Below are 25,357 nucleotides of genomic sequence, written 5' to 3'. Positions count from 1 at the left end.
CAAACGGCCACTCAAGCTAGCAGCAATGCCGATGTTTGTTGTAAGCCTGAGTGGTTTTACCAGCGTTTCTGGCTGAAGCCACAGGTGACAAGAAGACACAGCAGCACCTGAGGGGAGAGCACCTGCTGTTGTCATGGTCACGGCACTGAAAGCGCGGAACATTGCGGAATGTAAATCTTTGAGAGGGCTGTCATGGTGAATTAGCGCGGCGTGGTGTAGTGCTCTGTCTGTTCTGTCTAATTCACAGGTGGGACTCTGGCAGCTACACAGAGAAGTGTCTGTAGCTGTTCCATCAAAAGCTGCCTTTATTTAACAGGCCTATTCTGAGAACAATGGCAGTGTGGTGGTTTATTGATTTGCTAGAAGAGCCTTGACAAAATTTGTCCCTGTGAGCTTAAGGTTAATATTCAGCTGATGTTTAAAACTGACATTGTATATTGGATTTCAACTGGTCTCTGGGTGGCTTCTGCTTTAAAAGGCTGTGTGAAGGAAGAATATTAGTGGCTGGAACTGATTCTGAAACTGATTTTACCATGACTTTGATACAGGCTGAAGTTTATATATGTGGTGATCAATTTTATTGGCCTATTTGGTTTAACCTATTAAAGGCCCACACACAAAGCAATATGCCAACCTAAGTCCCATGCTGGGATGCGATGGTGCACTTCAGCACATATGAAATAACACTGCAAACAAAAAATGCTTTTAAATGCTAATTTTAGGACAGAGCTCCTCTTTAGAGTCCCACTGAAAGTTTACTGTTTTTCTTTATTGACCATATTACACACAATTCATCATATCATTCATATCAAAATCTTTAAATTGTAATAACTTTTACTAAAAATGTTTCACCTGCTGCACCAACCATCCCATCTACCAAAGAGGAAACACTTAGCTAGCTAAAGAGACCCTCCCTGATTCCATGTTGACCTTATACATCACAGTACATAAGGAAAACATGCTTTGATATTCAATTTACACTGATTTTATTTTCCTCATTCTAATACCTATATAATGCATATTAGCGCCATAGTAATAATAATACTATAGCAATAATACTACAGTAAGTTTTAAGTCTACTAAAAAGTCTAGGGTTCAAGGGTTTTAACGAACCAATTTCTGCTCAGTCAAATGGCTGAATAAGAACATAATATGGGGGAGGGGCTTAAGTAAAAAGTACCTGATAAATGCTCTCCTCTGATTGGTCACGGATGGGCTCGTGTCCCGCCTCAAACACAATGTACTACAACATCGGCAGCAGAGGTGAGATCGAGAAGGGGAGGGAGAGACAGGGACAGGAAGAAGGGGAAAGGGGGAAGAGAAAAAGAGAATAGGCAGCAAAGTGATTGATCACAAAGGAAAAAAACAGTGGCCACGGCCTTAGGAGAAGCACCCTGACCCATCAGCCTTGTGGGATAGCGCTAGGCGCCTGGATGATTGAAGTTTGGTCATGGTTAGCGCTCTTGACCTTCAACAGTGTGTGATAACTGCACTTCTATATCCCACTCAGCCCTCCCTCGCACCCACAACCCCAACAGAAAACACAGAACATGGAGGCGTCACAGTCGAACCTGTATTCAGTTGGGCCTGCTTGTAATCGAATCGTACCTGCTGGCTGGTAGGCCTATATAAAGCATGTAACATAAACAGCGTCTTTAGAATTCTGCCTTATTCACTCTTCAAAGAGCCTAACTATGTACTCATATGCTCATGTGTTCATATGCAATTCCCTGTGCAGCAGCACACGGCTCTACCATTTTCGTACCTACAAACAGAATGATGAAGCACATTCTCCCTCATTCAGCAGAAATAAATCACAGTGCGGGGTCCTCCGTAGGATTTTGTGGCCAGATACATGTATCTTTAATGAGACGCATGCTGTACATGTAAGCTCCGGTGATGCAGAAACACGGCTGGTTTCAAGGAAAGTCCGGAAAAATCCTCTGGGGAGCTAGACGCTGAGGCTTTAGGTTACAAATAAGCGCACCAAATTGCCAGATTGCTCATAGATGCCAAACAGCAGCCCCGTTTGGCCCAACGTCTGTGATATATTTCTCCATGATGCAGGAATCACACTGAGACTCCACAGCATTACCAGCATGCATCTTTCAACCTAATAGTTTGTTCCCCTCTATTTCAGACAGCAGAATCTCTCATTGCCATTTTAGATAATGGCAAAGTCTATGTCATTTATATTATAATGGAACTATCAGCTAATTCACCTCCATATTAGACCTAGCTGCACACATCGGCTAATCCCTTTTCCTGCTCCAGACTGCTTAACAAGAAATTGCCACAGACATAAGAATTAGCATGCCTACTTTGCATCATAACAGATGACACCAGCTCTGAAGACTACTGTGTGTTTAACAGGTGATTTGCCTAAAGGTATTATGTTTGGTTGTGTGACTAAATTATTGTGATTGGCTTATCATCAGCAATTCCTAGACTTCAGTCTCATTCCTTCTTATTTAAAGGGCCCATATTCTACATTTTTCTTGCATTTTACTGTTTTCCCTGATGTTCACTTCTAATATCCTTGAAAGATTCGCAATTCATTTGCACATGACCAGTTTTCAACCTCACTTTATCACACAGAATTTAACCGTCTGGTTTTGTTTTTATGTCTGATATAAGCCTGAAATATGTAAAAGAGCTCTATTCTCATTGGCTGCTCTGTATTCCCCCTTATTTAAAAAGCAATCCTGGCAGAAACACTTCATACAACTTACAAAACTGCTGTAGGCTGATCAGGTCAATAAATGTAAATGAGTTGGTTTCTGTGACATCACAGATATAGTGAATTCAAAACTGGTCGTATCTGTAGCTTAAATCCCATAAAAGGACTGCATAGACTGATAGAACAACAATGCTTACATACTACATCAAAATATGTAATGATGATAAAAAAAATCATGATATGGGCCCTTTAACACAAGATATCTTACATCTGTGAAGTATGTAACTCTGCACTCCAGAATTCCATTTGATTTCCTGTTTTACAGACCATCTTAAACTCGCTTTTGCTGACCAACTGGACAATACAAAACAGATGTAATGCACATGGCGTGCGTGCGCACACACACACACACACACACACACACATACACACACACAATCGCACAGATACACACACACAGCCCAGGATGAGGATGTGTTAAAGCTGTCTGTTTTCAGTATGAGCTTGGAAACTTCTCAGGGCTGGGACCACATCCGAATATTCTCACGACAGACCCCGCTCACGTTGGCAAAACAAGTAAATAATTAAAAAATAATAACAATAAAATAAAATAACAACCCATTAGGGATGATTCACCATGTATTTATGCGCACGGAATGATGAAATAACAAGACTTATTAATTCAGGCCGAGCGAAAAAAGAAAGACAGAAAATGAAGTGAGGTTATTTATTTATATAAGGCAGATTAAAAGCATATTACGGCGTGGGGAGCCCAGTGCGGCTTGGCGGTGAGAGGCAGACTAATTTGACAGGGTACATTTAAGCAAACATTATGATTAGCGATTTAGCACACAGCGTTACCTGGTACACCGGATCCTCCACGTCTTCTTCCAGAATGGTCTTGAGGAGCGATTTTGCAGGAGGAGGGATAGAGAGGAGGCAAATAGGGTCGAATGAAAAGAACAGGGACGGGTGAGGACAAAAAAGAAAGCAGAACGTGATTATTGTGATTACTGTGTGGGGAAAAGAAGAGAAGCATCACTCGTCCACATTCGTCTCATAGAATATAGAATATTATAGAATAGAGAAAAGAGAAAGAATTAACACAGATCTCCAGCTCAGAAAGAGAGGGGGATGGTGAAGAAAGAGGGAGAATAGAAGAAAGAAGGAAACTGGGAGAGATGCTGTTTCAAAAGCTGCCTCGTCAATCTTCTGTTCATCTGTATCAAATGCTAATTATAAAAAAGTTCCAGTTCTAAAATCTGATTGGTTGAGCCACATTTAAATCTACAGTAAAATACTCAGCAGTCACACACACAAGGCCGTTAACTGAATGTGGGATTGACAGGCTAAGCTATTTTAAAAACAGTGTAACAGTGGAATACTTTTTGACCATAATGTTGCTTGGCAACCATAACATTTGTTATTATACTGTGACTATTATCAATAATAAATAAAATTATTTAATGAATGGTGTATTTTATCAGATTGTATTTTGTTGCCTTAAAGCAATAAGCCACTCAAGGATGCACATTATATTCAGCTCATTTGGATTTAACTGTGGTAAAATTGGCTTCACAAGGCTTATTGTAGCTTGTTGTTATATCAACTTTCTCCTGCCTTTATTTTGATCAGTTCTTTACAAAACTGTACATTTCTTTGTGTGTGTGTGTGTGTGTGTGTGTGTGTGCGTGTATGTCTTGCGATCCTTGTGAGGACCACGTCTGAAATTTGTGCTCAAGTGAGGACATTTTGCTAATCCTCATCACAAAATACTTTTCTTTCTTTTTCTTTTTTTTGGAAAAACTTGCCTTTTCAATACAAAGGTTAAGATTAGTCCTAGGTTTGGTTGTAATATTACTTGGCTACAGTAAGACACCATCAATAGAAACCCGAGGAAATCCTTGTTTATGTTTATGTGGGTCTTTGTCTATGTGTGAGGGGTGTGGGGACACTGAAAAAATGTTGCTTTAAAATTGACTCGATTCAAAATTTGCATGACATTTACACAAGCATAAAATCACAGCTTACTGCTTGCTAATCTATGATTGACATGCCTCTCAGCCAATCACAATCCTCTCTAATCCTGTTCCTTCCTCTGTCAAGCGAAGAAAAAAAAATACAATAAACAGAACTCTTCAAAACAAACATGCAGTGAGGACGGTGCTGACAGTAAATCAGAAGGAGTGATTAGACTAAAAATAGTGTAAAGGTGTTACTGAGGAATGTACAAAGCCTGATAACCTATTCTGATCACCTTGAGGATGGTGGTGTTTTAATTCATTCCTGAAGCAAAAATTTTTTGATTAAACTATTTTAAATGACCACACTCAGTGGCAAACCTTTATCTCGGCTGTGCTGCACTAAACATTGCTGTATAAAAATATTTTAAACTTACAGAAAACCGTTCAAATCAGTTGGCTTTTCTTATTTATAGTTTGATAAATGAGTCAGATTAAACAGAACTGCACAGCACGCACCGTTGTGGTTGTGATGCGAGTAAAGTAGAAATGGGCTGCGTGATATCGCTGTAGTGATCAATATTTATTATCATGATGCATAATATGCTTTTCAAAGTACTAAAAGAACATTGACCAACAGCATGTTTCATTAAGAGAGAGCATAATTATCCTTGTTTAATTGAATTCAGTGCAGTGAAGTATGTGAAATGTTAGGGAAAAAATTTTGTCTGCCAATATATCATGAAAATATTGTGTCACAGCATAATATCTTAACCATACTCGCCCACTGTAAAGATGAATATGAATGCGTTTGTACACAAGCCACTATTTGTATTGTTTCATTAAAGTTCGCTGAAATACCTCATGTAAAAGAGGACAAGTCCCCCCCATCTAACATTGTTCGGAGTAGCTACTGTTTGCTTTGGAGCAATGTCTCATTAAAACCTTCTCATTATTAGACCAGTAACAAAGCACTGTAATGACGCATGACTAAATGATTTCCCTGGTTTGATTAATGCAAATGTGGTTTCCAGCATCCATTTTTGTTCATTTTAAATTGGCCTGTATCAGTTCTTAAACATGTATGTCTGCATTGAACATCATGTAAAGCCAGTTTATTTTTGTTTCAGATGTACTTCCCTGAGTGTTTACACATCTTCCTTTGCACCCCTGAACTTTTTAGTTTGTAGGTACAAGTGTTATGGAGGCTACCAGGCAGCCTGTACTGAAGTTTGAAGGATGTAGCAACAATAAATAAAAGAGTTGGGACTCAATCATTCAATTATTCTACTGAAATGACAGTGTGCTGATGTAATATATTTCACTCACATAGAAATGACGCAAATGCTTAAATCATGTCCATTCATTTTTTCAGTGTGAATGCTTTGCATGCATGCCGGGTGTCTGTGTGTCACCTGGTAAACCGCTTGTTCACACTGCTTGTCTTTCTGGGCCTTTTTCTCAATCTCTTCTCTCTGCTTGATCTCATAGATCAGCTGGAAAAGGTCACGGAGGTCAAGGATCACCGGCTCAGCCTGAGGAGCAAGAGATGAGGAAGGAGAGAAGGAGAGAGAGAGAGAGAGAGAAAGAATGTGTGTGTGTGAGTGTGAGAGAGAGAGAGAGAGAGCGAGAGAGAGAAACAGAAAGATATTGATTTAGTTTTTACTCAACTCAATATCGTCTGTTATAGAGAAAACTGTGTTTCGTCGTCTCCATCATTCTCCAGAGATTTCATAAATATGTAATGGAAAGCAAAGACCCTGGAACCTGCTCTCAGTCCTCTCTAAACGCTCTCTGATGAGAGGTGGCAGAACAAAGTGCTTTCCATGTTAAAAAGCTGCATCTGATCAAATTCACACTTTGTAGTTCACTTCAAAGCCCCACGTTATCATTAAAAATGCATCCCCTGCCCGCCGCAGTCTAAATGTCACTAATAACCCACTAAATGCCCAAATGTACAGTGAACACTCGGCTCTTGCCTTTGGATATATTTCTGCTGCTTTCGCCAGCAACCATACATCACAAGGAAAAGCGGAATTAACAGCAGGAGAAAGAGAGAGATGGGGAGGGAGAGAGGAAGATGGAGAGTAAGAGATACAGAGCAATGAGAACGAAAAACAGAACGAGAGAGACTGAGACAGAGAAATGGAGAGAGAAAGCAAGAGAGACAGAAATTGAGAGAGAGAGAGAGAGAGAGAGAGAGAGAGAGGGCGAGAGAGCGAGAGAGAGAGAGAGAGAGAGAAAGAGAATATTGGAACAAAAAAAGAAGTGAGATAATTGGAAAGAAAGAAAAAATGGGCTGGGAATGTGTTAGAGAAGAGGCAGCCAACGTGGTGAAAATGAAATGAATGCCTGGGAATGCAGCGTGCAGCCGCAGAGAAAAAAGGAGTGCGGCTCTGTTTATATCCATCTGTGTCATACAGCACAGGGTCACCTGCAGTTCAGAGCAAGGGGCAATGGATGAGGAGAGAGAGAAACCGACATGTACTCATCGACTGTGTATGGGAAATCAATACCAGCATCCGGCACAGAGTCGCAACCACTGCAGAGCAGCAGCAGCGCAGACAGAGAGAGAGAGATGGAGAGTGAGAGAGGAGAGAGACAAGGAGAGTGAACGAGGGAGAGAGAGGAGGGTATGTTAAACCACAGAGAAAGATGTATGATGTGTTTTCACTACACTTATTCTGCTGTTCTTGGATTCCTGGTGAAAGCTTTCAAATGTCATAGGAGGCTGCAGTATCGACTGGAAAGAACAGGTGAACCAACCAGGCACACTACAGCCCCAGAATCTGGAAGCAGCACTAACTGTGTAAAAGCAAATATTTTATTTTTTCCCAACATAGAACAAAAAATTTTGACTACAGCTGTTTTCACCAGGCCCAGATCAACCAGTGGGTTTTATGGGCGTGTGCCCAAGGGCCTGAGCCCCACAAGCAGAATATAAACAGCTGTTTTGGACTTGTGGTGGGAACCTCACTAGAAGAACTAGAAGTGAAATCAAATCGATCAAAATGCTGATTTTTTTTTTTAACACACACTTTATTTTCTCTTCCCATCACTGCTTAGTAACCATTTCACCATCCAAAACTACCTTCAAGCTTCCAGGTTTTTAACAGTGAGTCAGTGTTCCTGTGAATCTACTTTGAATTTGAAGCTCTAGATATTCCAAAGATGTGCTGGGGGACCTGTAAATGTGAGACTGTGGCAGGGTTCACTGTAAAAAGTGGCTTGTAAGAGCTACCTTTTTTTTGACCAAGTGAGTACACTGTCTGACATCTCAAACATTGTTTTATGATAGTTCTAAGATTTTTTTTTAGTTCTGGCTTTTGGACAAAAACTTTGCTTTTCAGATTTGCCAATTTTTACTATTATCAACATTACATATAAAACCTCAGAAGACACAAAAGTTGACTGGTCATTTTAGACAGTAAATAAAATGTCAATATTTGGGTTTCAGATATCAAAAGGCCTCTTCCCAAAAAGTTTAATAATTAGATTTTTTTGCAAATTTCCTTTAAGAACATGGAAATTGGTTTTAATAACTGCCAATGTTATGAATATCAATAAATACTCTGAAGGCTTTTCCAATTTAAATGTCAAGAGGGTGTTTTCGAAAGCTTTATTTGGTAAACTTACTGATATAAAAAGTTTAGCAATCCAGAAGAAATACTCACAGATTGAGCCGTCTTGATGGCCACAAACCGGTGGTTGCCCTCTTTCCCACACACATAGCCAAAGGCCCGATGGTCCGTGATGTCTTTGGCAATGTAGGAAATCTCATGAACTGCATGGTGGTGCTGAAGAACCTGCAAAATTAACCCAGAGTTAAAGACAGTTACACTCACTGCATAGAGCCGATAAGTTAAGACAGGAGAGTTGACATGCAGAAGCACTAGAGTACAATATACTATCTGGAAAAAGTCTGGGGACATCTTACTTTTGAAATTCTTTGTGTTGTGTTGGATTTTAGTGTTATTATCTAAGATATTAAAAAAATAAGAATAAAAGTTTTAAAAAACCTGCAATTGTGCAGCATAAAATAGCTACATGCTAACATCCCACTCAGCTTCATGTTCATCAAAGGGTCTTCTTTCATATGAAGAGAAGGTTTTGCATAAATAATGGCTTGATGCTTTTCTTTTTACCCCAGAATTATTGTTAAAAACCCATACTGAAAATCTCTTGGCCCAAACACATGAGATTTAAATGCTGTTGAGTGCTGACATCACAACAAGGGGATAAAATGTAAGGGGTATGGCATTACTCCCAAAGTAGTGCTTTTGTTAGTTTCACCAGATTTTAAGTTTTTGCACAGATTTATTCAACCATGACTTCAGTTGAGCCAGGAATGATGAGACAGAGAGAAAACCGAGACCAGATTACAATTTTTTAAGAATATTGTACATACATTATAATTCTTACTTACTTACTCAACATACTTAAATAAAATCTGTTCCCTGCCAGTTGACCCTTAACTGGGTACTATTTGTTTGTTGATGTTCATTGGTTCCAAAATTCAAACATTGCCTGAGGGCACATTGGAATGTTATCCCTATCTTTTTAGTCACTATCTGTTTAATCAAACAAAATTGTGTATGTTTTTATATTCAGTTGACTTTAGGTGGTGATTCTAAATATGTTTTAGAGAGGAAGACACAGACAGTAACCTCACCAGTAACCATCATGTACAACCCCAATTCCAAGTTGGGACGTTGTGTAACACACAAATAAAAACAGAATATGATGATTTGCAAATCCTTTTCAACCTATATTCAATTGAATACACTACAAAGAGAAGATATTTAATGTTCAAACGGATAAACTTTATTGTTTTTTGCAAATATTCACTCATTTTGAATTTGATGCCCGCAACACGTTCCAAAGAAGTTGGGACAGGGGAATGTTTAATAAACAGATAGTGACTAAAAAGATAGGGATAACATTCCAATGTGCCCTCAGGCAATGTTTGAATTTTGGAACCAATGAACATCAACAAACAAATAGTACCCAGTTAAGGGTCAACTGGCAGGGAACAGATTTTATTTAAGTATGTTGAGTAAGTAAGTAAGTTTTTTTTTTAATCCGGATTGAAGTTTTTGTGAATATTTAAAAATGATACAAAGTTCAGTTTCTAGCTACCTCAGACGGGAGTAATGCACTCTGCTGGTCTTGAGAACAGTTTCCAACTCCAACTTTCCTCAAGACTGAGACTAGTCTGAATGATGTTGAGACTGAGACCATTAATTTATGGAAGCAAGACTGGTCTTGACATCACACTGTACTGCAAATGAACAAAGGAAACACTCTCATTTAATGGATCTATTTTGAAAAATGAGGTGTCCCAAAATTCTTTGACAGCTGCAAGAAACAGAAGTCTATGCTTGAATGCTGGAGGCACATGCCAGTGTGCCAAATTCCCAAGAGCTCTTTAGTAGAAGAAGCCATCAAACCCAGCAGGAGGTGACTGTCTGAATCTAAGGGGCGTCAGATGATCTTAGAAGAGGAGCTCTCTAGAGGAGGCGCAAAGGACTGGAGTGGGTCAAGAGCTCTGCTCCTGCGCCGCAAAGGGATTCATGCGGCAATCACACGCCCAAATCATCATCCGCAAGTGGCAATCATCTCCTCTTCACCCACTCCATGCCTGCTCATTATAACATCAGCAGCACAATGCATGCTCCCAGGGTTGGAGAAAGAGACGTACGCCCCAAGGGCTTGACAGTTCACTCCAGACTTTTACAGGCCGTGTCATCTCACAGGGGATTCATTTGACTGCATAAGGTGCTATTTTCTGCTCTTAAACTAATGTGAGTTGTTAAACTATATGACATGTTAAACAAACTTAGGCTGCTTTCAAGAGCAAAGATCTTTGTTGTAAAAACTTTAAAATGAGGTTACTGCAAGTCACAGCTGTGCCATGATATCTGCAATCCACGTAATACACCGCAAAGTTTGCGGCGTTTTTGTAACAGTAACGTGGGATCAGATACTAATGGCTAATGCTTTAATAACGTCCGGTTTGATTAAATTATTTCCTCTTTTGCTTCTGGGCACACGAATTCAGAACTAAATAAAACATGGAAAATTTCCGACATTTTTTTTTAATATATAGCAGCACCCAAAAAAAAGGCTTGTCTTCGAGGAATAAATGTAATACAAAGCAAAAAAGCCCCTCCCACACCCATAAGCTTTAATCTTTCGAGTGCCTTCTGAGCCTTAGATGTGAAATCACCCCCCCACACACACACACAAAATAACTGTGACTCCATTCCTTCTGGGTGGTTTAAAATTGGAAGCAGAGAAAATCCTTGAAAGATTAATTACTTGTGAAGCCATTCGACAGTAGCCTTCCTCTACCAATTTCACAGAATGGAATGTTTGCCCCGAGCTTGCGAAAGGAGGGCTGTGGTACCACTACACACTGCATAGGGCAAGCTTTCCATCATAATGACCCATAATCTGAGGGTCTTCTGCAGAAACACACAGACAGAGTGAAGAAACACTGTTCTCATCAGGTCCATAACGCTTCATGATGAGTGTCCAATGTTCAGATTATCATTCTGTCTGACTACAGGCACTTCCTGTCCATCTACTTGACTAACACTGTCATTTTTTCCACGGCCTATGCTGTCGCTCTCCTTACACCTCCTCAGTCACATCTCTGATGCTTTCATCAAACGGGATTTGAGACTTCAGGTGTTGAAGTCTTAAATGAATAAAGTCTTTTATCAAATGTGATTTGAGACTTCAGCCCAAAAATCAGGAATTGCTGGAAGGAAAAATTAAGGACCGCAGCCTGATTCTGCAACAAATTTAGCCTGGAAAATTTGCTTGTGGTACAAAAATAACGTAAAGCAAAGCGCACATAATAGCTACAGTCACTTGTAGATTAATGTTGACAAAAGAAAAATAAGCAGATAGTACAAACGTAACAAGACATTGAGTAAAATTGTATTGCAGCAAATCATATCACTGAGTGTGCACTCAAATGCACTCAATAATCCAATTAAAATTTCTGCAGTTATCGGATTATTCACATGATCACGTAAAGAGCATACTCATATTTCTTAGATCTGAGTAAGGTCTAAAAATATAAAAATTTCTGATACTGAGAGCTGTATTTCAGCTCAGTAATCAGATTTCATAGTGCATGTAAATCTTACTTATTTTCAGATTTCTTTGTCTGCGCATGTGAAAAAACAGACCACGGTACCAGAAATAAGCAAGCAGCGCTGCCGCGAGACAGCAACACCACTTTGGAACGAAGCTGAAACCAACTACATGCTTGAAAATGAGTAATTTAAATATTCATCATCAAAGTGACAGGATGTTTAAAAAAAAACAAAAAAACAGCAGCATGAAGTTTGAGTTTTACATCATGTTTACGTCACATCATTTTCTGTGAAGTTTACTGGCTGGTTGCAAAGCAGAAATGATTACTGCCTGACTCATGCAGACCCAGAGTTTCCCACCATCTATTTACACCATCTATTTCAATAGTTGACTGGATTACCAACAAAATTCCATTTTCTGCAATTATTGGATTATTAAATGCATGTAAACGCACTCATTGTATCGTGACTAGCATGCTAGCTTGGGGCTAGTGTGTTAACTTATGGCCAACACTAACTTAATTTGTTAAGAGTATGGGTCTCAAACGTCTTGGGGACCACTAGCTAGCTGGTCTTCTACCAGGGAGGCTAGTAGCAGCTACTAATGTTTATTTGTGACTACTTATCAACTATGACTACTACTGACAATAATACGTCATATCATGTATTATTATGACAATTAGTAGTAATACAACATGTTTTATAAGTATTTTACAAATAGTGTTCAATTGTGTTCAATAGTGTTGCTCAACTTAGAAAGCAATAGAATTTTGTGGGGCTCGTTGCTGAATGTGAGTGAAGTTAATCAGAGGAAATGTTGAAAAACCAGTCAAATCTGTATTTTATATATATATATATATATATATATATATATATATATATATGTAAGTGAATCTTAAGGAAACTGCAGGGTACTGGCCATGTAAAGTAAACTAAATACTCTGTCAGTATCAGCAGATGGTATTTTTTTCAATATCTGTATTAGAAATTGTACTACTTATTAGTGGCATAACTGAATAACCTTTGGCTGCTTCGTTTGTGCCTAGAATCTAAACCTCAAGCTGAACCCCTACAACTAACATAACCTGGCACAATAAGATTTAATTGCAGTTTAACAGCCACCAAATGCTCATAAGAAAAAGAGAGTGAAAAAAGGGACTTATAAATCAGCACATATTAGCACGCAATATAACTTCATAATAGCAATGCGCAAACAAAGCTTATTAGGAGGTGCTGGCAACGGGGGACGTGTTAAACATTAGTGCTGATTGTGTTTTAGCTTATCTCTCGGCGTTGGTGTGTTATTTAGGTGGAGAGAGAAGGAGAGGCGGTGGATGGGGAACGCTGCTGTTCCAGAGATAATGAGAGACTACAGTCCAGCGTTAAGCCTCTCAAAACCACACATTCACAGCTAATTAACCCAATGCTACACACACACTCACACTCGCAGTCAATACACACGCGCTAATTCACTAAAGCTTTATTGGGTCCGTTTGTACCCACAGGCCAATAGTTTGCGATAAACTGCGCAGTTTACCACTCATTTGAAAGCATTTAGGCCAGAAGAATATGTAACCCTCTACTGGAGATTGTGCCGATTGTTATTATGGGCTCAAAGACAGGCAAGAAAACGGCAAGGGAAAAGGGGGGCTGAGACTGAGGGTCCCAAACGGGGATGAGATTTCCTAAAGCAGCGCAGATGAGCGAACAGAGGCCCACGATTCCCCTTGAGCTATGCCGCTAACCATTGTTTGCAAGGCATCATGGGAGGATTAGAGTGGGTTCTGTGTGAACAGTGAAAATAAACCTGCCCTATTTCTCCAGCTTTCCATTCAGTTCTTCATATCTGTTCTTGTCCTTCCCTCTATGCAGTAACACTAAGCTTCTCTCTCTCTCTCTCTCTCTCTCTCTCTCTCTCTCTCTCTTTCTCTCTGCCCAGTAGCAGCCACCATTCTTTTCCTATGGCTGAAAGGTTTTGTGGGTAAAGGATCAGACCAGAAGGCAGCTCTTGTTTGGCATGCGATAGTGGCATAACTCCATCAGTGCCACAGTTCTCCTATTGAGTCCATTATTGATCAATAACACCCCCTCCCCCAAACACACCATCTCCTCTGAGTGTATCTGTTTGTGCAAGTGTGTCACTATCAATACCACAGAAAACCCAAAGGACATCTAGTTCAATTTTACTGACATCATACACAAACACAGAGAGCAACAGTGACTATGTTAAAGCCACACTTATCTATCTAAAGCAATGCCCTGCAAAAGCACTGCTTACTGGTACAAAGTAAGGTCTATTGGTTGAACTCAGGCTTGGCTCCCAGCTCTACCACATGTTGTTGCTGGTCTAGGCTAGATTGAGCTTCGAACCTGTCCATCTTATTCATCTTAAGCATCATTTAAATTTCTGGATAGAGTTTATCCACATAAAACTACAGATGTAAACGCACCAAAAAAAGCATTTAAAACAGTTTCACATCTGATCACTCAAACCACTTCAAGAGATGGTCTAAGGCACATTGCAGCCAGGTTTTACAAGTGTAAATGCACCTGTCTCTCCAAGCTCCTCGTACTGCTGTTCTGCATGGGGGGGGGCAAAAAAGGCCACCTGAGTGCCACTTAACTACTTAACTTAGCAGCGTTTATCAGCCTGAACTAGTTAAAATGAAGAGCAGTTTGGTTACCTTCATTGTTACTTTGCCTTGTCATTATTTACCATGTCATTACAATACTGTTTTAATGCACATAGTCCACAAGTGCGATGACTAATACAGGAAGCTACTTATTCTAAACTGGATTCCAATCCAGATACAAGTCACATGAAATGATCAGGTGGTAAACGGGGTCTTATGGCCACCACACACCGGATGTGCCTTGTTGTGTAGTGTCCAAAAATGTTAAATATTTTTAATAAATGTAAGCACGTCAGAGCAGAAATTCCATGGCAACATGTTCTGGTACTCAGGGATTCCAAGCATCATTCAATTTCTCAGCACGTTGCAGTTTTCCACTCAGCATTTTGCAATTACTACATTAAATTAAAGCAATTTGGAGACAACTGTAGATCTAAAGCTTGAAATTTATGCAGTGAAAGACAGTGATTCTTTAAGATGAACAAATTCTTTTTTTGCCTCATATCTTTCAGCTCGAACACAGATAAATGATGTGAAAATTTAATTTCATTAAAGTTTACATGGGCTGAATGCAAAAATGAACTAGAACTTAACATTTAACAGAGCTTACTTATCTTACTATCTTACTAGCACATAGATATGTGATGCTGCACGTCTGGTATAAGCAGTGGTCTTCAAGCTGCTTTTAAATGTAGTTCTCAGCATCATTTCCAAAAAAAAAAAAAAGTTGTCTTCTGTCTCTTAGACTGCGCTCTTAATTGTACATTCCTGTTTTAACCTAACCTATCCTAATATTGGTGTAAAAGTAAGAATTTGCTTGCGAGAACCCTGACAGCATGTATCTTGACCTCAATTCTGGATGTCATACTTATATCATACTTAGACTTCCCAAAACTAAGCTTGTGGCATCCTGTTTTGACCTGTTCTTGAAACATGCCATGCCAGTATTTTACAAATTATTTCACCAGAACATGCAATATTGCTGCCTGACAGCAAGAACAAGTAGTGGCTGGTTTAGAATATTTCTGGTGAACCCTCATTGCCACCACTAGTCCACATAAAGTCCAGATCCCAACAGAAGCCACATTGCCCCCAACACTTCTTGTAGTGTATTGCAATTTTTCAGAGTGAATGTATATATAGTATAAATCACAGAGCATCATAGAGCTCTTTTGTTTTCAGGTAAACATCCTTTTCCCGTAACTGATATTGCTGAAGACTAATTGACTTTGTCAACTAATAATTGCTGCTCTAAATGACTTACTTGCGTAGCTATTGCTAGAAATGCACACTGCAGAGACATTACAGAGACAATGTGAATCATCCAATTCTCCACTGTCTTTGTGAGCTTGTTCTTGAGAAAGTGAAGGAGAATGATAAAGGCAGAGGAGGCAGAAAATAGCTGAACTCATACCCGAAGTGGCAGACGCCTGTATGGGGAGGTGGCGTCGTTCTAATTGTTCAATATTTCACCCTCGAAAATGCAAGCCAGCATCTGCCGCCTTGAAGCGGTGCCCAAAAGCCGTGGCGCACCAAAGCGGGCTCATCATCCATTCATCACTGTGCGGCACAGGAAAGGCAGAGAGAGACAAACACTTTGTTTTTCTGCCTCCTTCCTTCACTTGGAGGTGAAAAACAAGGGGGATGAGTCAGAGGAGAGAGACCGGAGAGAGTGATCAGCCCTGTAAGTAAGGTCTCGCTCTCCAAAGAGGGCTGATGTAATGAAACAAAAAGCAGCCTGCATCACTACAGATAGGAGGATCATTATTACAGAGATGAACTATAAGCACAAATACGGGGGAGCTGATGCCGGGTCCTTCTCAGAATATGAAACTCGTCCCCTGCATGATAAGTGCCCAGTCTGTGGGTCTAATGAGAAATAATGTCTATGGTGCCCTTTAAAAGAGAGAAATGGGAGAAGTCTGTGTGCATGTGTTTGGTATTTATCCTCATGGAAGCAGATTTATGGTAACCTTGTGCACTGAGTCAGGTTTATCTACAGTACGCATACAGATGCATACACAGACACACACCTACATAGTTGGCATATATAGGGGGAATGCATACAATTTTCCCCTCACGCCCAAATGTAGCCTTTCAAGCAAGAACAGTTTGCACTGGAGCCATGAAGAAAACATAACTAATAGAAACTTATATTCAATGAATGAGTATTAGATCAGTATTGTGCAAATTGCATGTCTAAATCATATCATATTGGCCTCAAACAGCATAGAGTTGTCAATCAATCCCAATCAGACTTATGTATGTTGTTTTTTTGTTCTACACAGTCTTAAAAAACAGAAATATGGACATAGTTCAGGCATCATAAATTAAGCTGATCCTGTTTTACCTATGCAACCTATGCCAGGGTATGTGCTTCCATTACTGGTTAGCTACACTACATGTCCAAAGGTTTGTAGATACCTGCTTATCTGTTTTTTCTGAAATCAAGGTTAATAGTGTGAACATTGGTAAGGCCACTCCAAGTCATCCCAAAAATATGTTCAACATATCAGAGAACACAATTCCAATGCTCAACAGCTCATTGCTGAGGGGGAGGGAGTTAATACCCTTCTACTTGACACATGGCACTAGGTATGGTGACCTTACACTTTAAAAAACAAACAAAATAAAACAAACAAATGTGTTCCTTATGTGAAGCCACAGAAGCAACACTTTTGACTCTCTTCAACAGCTTTAAATGGATGGTTCTTTAAAGAAGCTTTTTTTTTTTGCAAATGACGTGAATATGAAGGAACTTCCACAAGATTAAAGTTCTAAAAAGAACCCTTGAATTGGTACAGAACCTTTACATTATTAATGTGCTTTAAAGATCCCTGCTCTGTGGCACTGCTGCCTCGTGTCATTTTTTCCCCATAGGCTGTCTGCTCCAGAGCATCCAGGACTATGCTATACTTTTATCTTTTACAATGGTCACCATGTCAGACTGGGCAATCATAGTGCGATAAGTTTGCACCGTGTCTTGGTTGAGAAAGTTATCGTTCACATTTTTGAGGTCACAGGTTATCAAGGAGGCAGATTAAGAAACTATCAAACATGGCTACAGAAGTGCTATGTGCGTTGCTAGTGGTTTTGTGCTCTGAAAAGAAAACGAAAAAAAAATGTCAACCCCTTTTCTGGGTGTCACAAAGAGCATGGGCTGTCTATCCTTTCCACCAGGTTCTAGCCACCAGGTTCGCTGTATGTAAACAGATACTTTAGGTGCTACTTTTTGCCAAGATTCATCCTTTTGGACTCTGTCATGGTCCTCCCTCAAGGAAATGTTAGAAAGGTGGGGGGACTGTTGCCAAAGCTCAACAAACCTGTCCTGTTTCATTGTCCCATCTGACAGCTGCAACAGCAACATCCCTCTTTCTCTTTGCCATGTTTAAATACGTGCACCAGAGAGTGTTCGGTCATCCTACTGGTTAATGCTGAAGAGTTTGTAATAGATGTTAAATGGAAAAATACAAGGAATTCTGACATGCTAGACTTTTCAGCAGGGTGTCGTGGAGCATCCCAGACACCACTTCACTGTTCTTTGATTATGTCAAGACCTGTTCACCGACACTGGAAACTTATTGGTTGCAACAAAATCATGTCAAAATTGGTCAGAATTCTGTAATCAATGAGGGTAGTATGATTAGTCAGTGTAGTCTGAATCAGTGTAGTCTGATTACATGGAAGAGGACAGAGGTGGGTTTTGATGCAAATACTGCAATGTGTAGCTACAGTAATACAAGCTTAACACAAAACATTTCATACCTTACACTTGCAGCACATAACAGTAATGCAATGTGTTGTGTGAGACCACAGTTACATCAACTCTCCAACTGCCCGCAGCTCCAATCCTGAAGATTGAGCATGTATACAGACAGACTTAACACACACACACACACACACACACAGACGTGCACACAGATGCACACAGCTAAAAGGCTGAATTGTATTGAAGGAGCCAGACTACACTGAAGAGAAGCTTCAGCAGAGTCATAGAGGAGTTGGACAAGCTTCCAAACACAATGTACACCAAAGCCCAGCTCGACTTCAGCCTGCAGCAAAATGCCCTGCTCACAGTGTACACAGACACACGTACACAACATCACACCACCAGGGCACAAAACACAGCACAGCAGAGCAGAGCAAGAGATAGAGAGAAACAGAGAGAGAGAGAAAGAGAAACAGAGAGAGAGAGAGAGAGAGAGAAAGAGAGAGAAACAGAAACCTGCCTTATATTAGTTGAATTACTAATATTTTTTATAGATCACAGGAAGGAAGCTTTACAACGTAAGTAGTAACAGAACTACTCAGAATTACTTACGCTTTACAGTATAACTAATTAAAAGCATACAGATTTATTTTAAAATCAAATCAGGATATGACAGTTTAAAAAAAAAAATGAAATGAAATATTTAAAATGCAACTTAAATCCATTTCACCTCATGTATTTGTCTGGATAAAAGACTTCTTTCTAAACTTTTGTGTGCAAATATAAAAAAAAAAAAACTCATGAATTGTTCACTCTAACACATGTGGCACTCTGGCACTGTCAGTCGTAAAAGTCTGTACATGGGGTTGGAAGCTTGTGCTGCACTATTTACATTTTGACATTAAACTAACATTTTATAAATCACTATTTCAGAGTAAATCTGTTCATATGAGTGGTTCATAAAAGGGGCCCGTGTCTCATTCTCTAGTGGAGAATCAGTCTGTCTTCAGCTACAGTGCGTCCACTGTCCTTCACCTTTTAGCTTTCATATTCCACAGCCAGCGCTGTCTCATTAACAGACTTTACACTGATTTATGGCCTTCCCAGCACTCATCTCTCTCTCCTCTTACACTCCATCTCTCTCACTCTTCTCTAACATTCCATTAATCTATGTCGTTCTTGCATGCACACATACATATTCACATCCACACACACACACACTATATATATATATATATATATATATATATATATATATATATATATATATATATATATATATATATTACAGTCATGTGAAAAAATTACGACACCAAATTAAATAGTCAGCTCTTTATTAAGAAATGTTTACATATAAATGTCCAATCTTGTTTTTGTTCATTTCTGGAAAAGAAAGTGATTTAATTGCAATTAAACAACAAAAATTAACATTGTTTTACTTATGAAACAAAATATATGAACAAAAATGAGTATTATAATGGAGGAAAAAGTTAGGACACCCTATCCTCTAATAACTAGTGTTGCCCGCTTTGGCTGAAATAACTTCGGTGAGCCCCTTTTTGCAGCCATCTACCAATCTCTGACATCTGAAGAAAGTTTGCCCCACTCCTCAACGCAGAATTCTTTCAGCTGTGAGATGTTTGAGGGGTTTCTTGCATGTACAGCCCGTTTTAAGTCACTCCACAGCATCTTAATGGGATTAAGATTCGGATTTTGACTTGGCCATTCCAGGACTCTGCACTTCTTAGTTTTCAGCCAGTCCTTGGTGGATTTACTGGTATGTTTTGGGTCATTGTCATGTTGCAGGGTCCAGTTCCACTTCAGCTATACTTTTTGTACAAATGGTTTCACATGTTGCTCAAGCACCCTCTGATACACAATAGAATTCATGGTGGATTCTATGATGGTAAGCTGGCCAGGTCCTGCTGCAGCAAAGCATCCCCAAACCATGACACTTCCACCTCCATGCTTCACAGTTGGTATGAAGTTATTTTCTTGGAATGCTGTATTTGGCTTACGCCAGACATGTCTTCTGTTCTGGTGTCCAAATAATTCAATTTTAGACTCATCTGTCCAAAGAACATTATTCCAGAAGTCATGGTCTTTGTGTTCTCTCTGGCAAACTTCAGTCTGGCCTTTTTTTGTTTTTCTTAGAGAGCAAAGGTTTCCTCCTTGCACACGTCCCATGGAAATTAAACTTGTGTACTCTCTTTCTGATAGTTGAGTCATGCACTTTCACATCGACAGTAGCAAGAGCCTGCTGTAGGTCCTGTGAAGAAATGTAAGGATTTTTCATGACTTCTTTTAGCATCTTATGGTCTGCTCTGGGGTGAACTTGCTTGGACAGCCACACCTTTTTGTTGTTTTGAATGTCCTCCACTTGTAAACAATTTTCCGGATGGTGGAATGGCTGATGTCAAATTCTTTTGAGATCTTTTTAAATCCCTTACCAGACTCATAAGCAGCCACAGTCTTCACAGGCCTAAGACAGCTCTTTGGATCTCACCATGGTGCTCACTCTCACTTCAACAGTCAGGTCACAGCAAACTAATTTTCTGAGGTTTAAATAGAGCAAGCCTCATTCAAAATGCTGGGTAATGATGTTCTGATCATGTGCACCTAATGTGATACACCTGTGTGTGATCTTAACTATTTTAAGTGGGACAATATGTAGGGGTGTCCTAATTTATGCCTCACCAGAAATTGCATTCTTTTTAAATTACATTTTACAGAAAATTGTAAAAAGGCCTTTCTTAATGTTTAATTGTTTAGTCAGATTACTTGGATCCCACAGTATTGTTGAAATTGATATTAAATATCCACATGTCCAAATATGTTAAAAAATATACAGGATTTCATAGGGTGTCCTAATTTTTTCACATGACTGTGTGTGTGTGTATATATATATATATATATATATATATATATATATATACACACACACACACACACACACACAGTACTGTGGGATCAGTATCTAACCACATTTTTAAACAGTTTACCTCAGCAGTGAGTTTATCACTATATACATTAGAATAAAGTCATATTCATAATTCAAATAAACATAAAAACATTAAAAAGTAACAAGAATTTCTTGGGTCCATATTTTTCCTTGACACCTTCACAGCCGCCACAGGGACTTGTTAATATCATCAATTACATCATGAGCACAATTTACTGAAGCACTGATTGGTAAAACCAGGAGTTGCTTACATACTGGGCATAAAATCATTATTAATATTCTATAAATTTTGCTTTTCTCAGCAAATAAACACAAACACATAAATAGATTTTGAAAATGTGTCTTGTGTGCCTAAGACTTTCGCACAGTACTATATATATATATATATATATATATATATATATATATATATATATATATATATATATATACATACATATATAGTACTGTGTTTGTGTGTGTGTGTGTGTGTGTGTGTGTGTGTGTGTGTGTGTGTGTACACTATGTTGTCAGAAGTATTCGCTCGTTTGCCTTCACACGCATATGAAATTGAGTGACATCCCGTTCTTAATCCATAGGGTTTAGGGCCCACCCTTTGCAGCTATAACAGCTTCAACTCTTCTGGGAAGGCTTTCCACAAGGTTTAGGAGTGTGTTTATGGGAATTTTTGACCATTCTTCCACAAGAACATTTGTGAGGTCAGACATCAATGTTGGACGAGAAGGCCTGGCTCACAGTCTCTGCTCTAATTCATCCCATAGGTGTTCAGGTTGAGGTCAGGATTCTGTGCAGGCCAGTCAAGTTCTTCCCCACCAAACTCACTCACCCATGTCTTTATTGTCCTTGCTTTGTGCACTGATGCGCAGTAATGTTGGAACAGTAACGGGCCATCCCCAAATTGTTCCCATGAAGCTGGGAGCATTAAATTGTCCAAATTCTCTTGGTCTGCTGAAGCATTAAGTTCTTTTCACTGGAACTAAGGGGCGAGCCCAACTCCTGAAAAACAACCCCACACCATAATCCCCCCTCGACCAAACTTTAAACTTGGCACAATGCAGTCAGACAATTACCGTTCTCCTGGCAACCGCCAACCCAGACTTCCATCAGATTGCCAGACAGAGAAACGTGATTTGTCATTCCAGAGAACACATCTCCACTGCTCTAGAATCCAGTGGCGGTGCTTTATACCACTGCATTCGACGTTTTGCATTGCCCTTGGTGATGTAAGGCTTGGATGCAGCTGCTCAGCCTTGGAAACTCATTCCATGGAGCTCTCTATGCACTAATCTTAAAATAATCTGAAGGCCACATGTCTATAGCGATTGATTATGCAGAAAGTTGGCAACCTCTGTGCACTGTGCGCCTCAGTATCCACTGACCATGCACTGTCATTTTACATGGCCTACCACTTCGTGGCTGAGTTGCTGTCATTCCCAATCGCTTCCACTTTGTTATAATACCACTGACAGTTGACCATGGAATATTTAGTAGTGAGGAAATTTCACGACTGGACTTGTTGCACAAGTGGCATCCTATCATGGTACCATGCTGGAATTCACTGAGCTCCTGAGAGCAACCCATTCTTTCACTAATGTTAGTAGAAGCAGTCTGCAGGCCTAGATGCTTGGTTTTGTACACCTGTGGCCATGGAAGTGAATGAAATACCTGAATTCAATGATTTGGATGGGGGAGTGAATACTTTTGGCAATATAGTGTATCTATGTGTGTGTGTGTGTGTGTGTGTGTGTGTGTATGTGTGTGTATATATATATATATATATATATATATATATATATATATATATATATATATGTATAAATAAGAATAGATAAGATATATACACACATTTTATATATTTATATAATGGAATTCAATGGAATTCAAAACCACAATTTTTTTCCAAGTCATTTTGTGCCGTTTCTTTTGATCCATTCCTCATGAAATTTACATACCATATAAAGGACATCTGGCCTTTTCAACTAATGTCAAAAACTGAAAAAAACCCAACAAAAATCTAAATGCGAGGTTTTCTTCCAACAGCAGCAATATCTATCTATCTATCTATGTATGTATCTCTCTCTCTCTTTCTCTCTCTCTCTCTCTCTCTCTCTATATATATATATATATATATATATACAGTGCCCTCCATAATTATTGGCACCCCTGGTTAAGATGTGTTCTTTAGCTTCTAATAAATTGAGGGTTTTTTTAAATAATATAGGACCACGATGGAAAAAAGAGCAAAATCCAACCTTTATCTCAAGTGCATTTATTCAGTAGGAAAAAAATCCCACATTAAGAAATAATTGTTTAACATCAAATAATGTGTGCCACAATTATTAGCACCCCTGATGTTAATACTTTGTACAACCCCCCTTTGCCAACAAAACAGCACCTAATCTTCTCCTATAATGTTTCACAAGATGGGAGAACACAGAAAGAGGTATCTTCGACCATTCCTCTTTCCAAATGTCCTGGTATTTCAAAGCATTCATGATGCCATGCACCCTAACAAGGTTCCCTGGACCTTTGGAAGAAAAGCAGGCCCACAGCATCACTGATCCTCCCCCGTATTTCACAGTGGGCATGAGGTGCTTTTCTGCATACTCAGCTCTTGTGTTACGCCAGACCCACTTACAGCATTTGTTGCCAAAAAGCTCTGTATTTGTTTCATCTGACCAAAGCACACGGTCCCAGTTGAAGTCCCAGTACTGCTTAGCAAACTCCAAACGTTTACGTTTATGATTGTGAGTGAGAAAAGGGTTTTCCGTGCATGCCTCCCAAACAGCTTGTTGGCGTGTAGATAGCGTCTGATGGTTGTTTTGGAGACTTCGTGACCCCAAGATGCTACCATTTGTTGCAGTTCCGTAACAGTGAGCTTTGGAGAACTTTTTATTTCTCTTATCATCCTCCTCACTGTGCGTGGTGGCAAAATAAACTTGCGCCCTCGTCCAGACTTGTTTACCACTGTTCCAGTTGTTTTAAACTTCTTAATAATTCCTCTGACAGTAGATACGGACAGGTGTAGGTGAGTGGCTATTTTCTTGTAGCCATTGCCTGACCTGTGAAGGTCAACACACATCTGCCTTACTTGAATGCTATGTTCCTTTGTCTTTCCCATGTTGAAGAGAAATGGCCTCTGTGTCACGTCATAATTATACCCCAGGGAAACAGGAAGTTGTGAATTGCTAATTAAATGTTCCTACATACTTTGATTAACTTCGTAAACTACTGTAGAAGCGACAGAAATTCTTTAATTACATTTATTTCCTAAGAATTGTTAGGGGTGCCAATAATTGTGGAACAGGTGATTTTATGAAGAAAAATTATTTCTTAGTCAGGGATTTTATTTTCCCCCTAAAACTCTACTTGAGTTAAAGGTTACATTTTTCTACAATTTTCAGTGTGACAGTATGTTTCCACAATAAAAACTGAATTTATTTTAAGGCTTTTGACACATCTTAACCAGGGGTGCCAATAATTATGGAGGGCACTGTATATTCAGAAAGAGGGAGGGAGAGAGAGAGAGAGAGGGAGAGAGAGAGAGAGAGAGAGAGAGAGAGAGACTTTTCATTGATTTGCTCCATTCAGACATTAGTCATTGCGCTAATGTTGCAGATGAGCCAATGTTTCAGCGTCTCCTTGTCACAGCATGCCCAAAGACATTCAGTTAGCAGCCAAAAACCTGCCTGCCTGGCTTTCACTCTGACACAAGGAGACTCTCTCAAACATATTCTCACACTTTCTCATCTGCTCTCTCTCATCTCATACGTCTGTCTCACACATGCCATAAGGGAGGATGTGTTGTTTTTATTACAGTCTCTGTGTGTAATTGTGTAGGCGACATCTCATTCACACATACACACACACACAGCGGAGGTCACGATGAGTGTGTTCATATTTAATAATCTCAGTATGAGCGATAGACAACGTGTGATTATTCCGATCGCTCAACCCTGACTTTCAAAACATGCTGTTGCCACGGTGCCAGGTAGCCACTAATTAGTGGCTGCCATGGCGATTTCAAGAGTTATGGACAGCATTTGATTGGAGAGAAAACAAGAAGGAGAGAGGAGGGAGTGCATGGAAAGGGATGGAAAGAATGGGGAGAAAGAGAGAGGTGAAGAGGGGGCGAGAGAGAGAGACAAGGGTGGAGGGATAAAATAGAAAGGGATGGAAGGAATGAGGGAGAGAGAGAGAGAGGGAGAGAGAGAGGGAGAGAGAGAGAGAGAGAGAGAGAGAGAGAGAAAGAGAGAGAGAGAAGGCTGGGGAGTGCATAGAAAGGGATGGAAGTAACGAAGGA

The 25,357-nt window shown here is 39.6% G+C and overlaps 1 protein-coding gene across 11 annotated transcripts in view; it reads right to left on the bottom strand.

Moving 5' to 3' along the window:
* dab1a (DAB adaptor protein 1a) overlaps positions 1 to 25,357 on the bottom strand; it is a 492,903-nt gene that overhangs the window by 32,828 nt on the left and 434,718 nt on the right. For 9 of the 11 annotated variants that reach the window (XM_017688942.2, XM_017688935.2, XM_017688926.2 and 6 more), the window contains 4 exons: positions 8,316 to 8,447; positions 6,057 to 6,176; positions 3,542 to 3,580; positions 1,181 to 1,243 (listed from right to left, as the gene is read on the bottom strand). In XM_017688942.2, the coding sequence (XP_017544431.1) occupies positions 1,181 to 1,243; positions 3,542 to 3,580; positions 6,057 to 6,176; positions 8,316 to 8,447 (354 nt within the window). The remainder of the gene's footprint in view (positions 1 to 1,180; positions 1,244 to 3,541; positions 3,581 to 6,056; positions 6,177 to 8,315; positions 8,448 to 25,357) is intronic. The other 2 variants (XM_017688995.2, XM_017688985.2) reach the window with 2 other exon arrangements.

The sequence above is a fragment of the Pygocentrus nattereri genome, chromosome 4 (genome assembly GCF_015220715.1).
Source record: "Pygocentrus nattereri isolate fPygNat1 chromosome 4, fPygNat1.pri, whole genome shotgun sequence".
Classification (NCBI taxonomy): Eukaryota; Metazoa; Chordata; class Actinopteri; order Characiformes; family Serrasalmidae; genus Pygocentrus; species Pygocentrus nattereri.
This window is presented reverse-complemented; position numbering and strand designations above follow the sequence as displayed.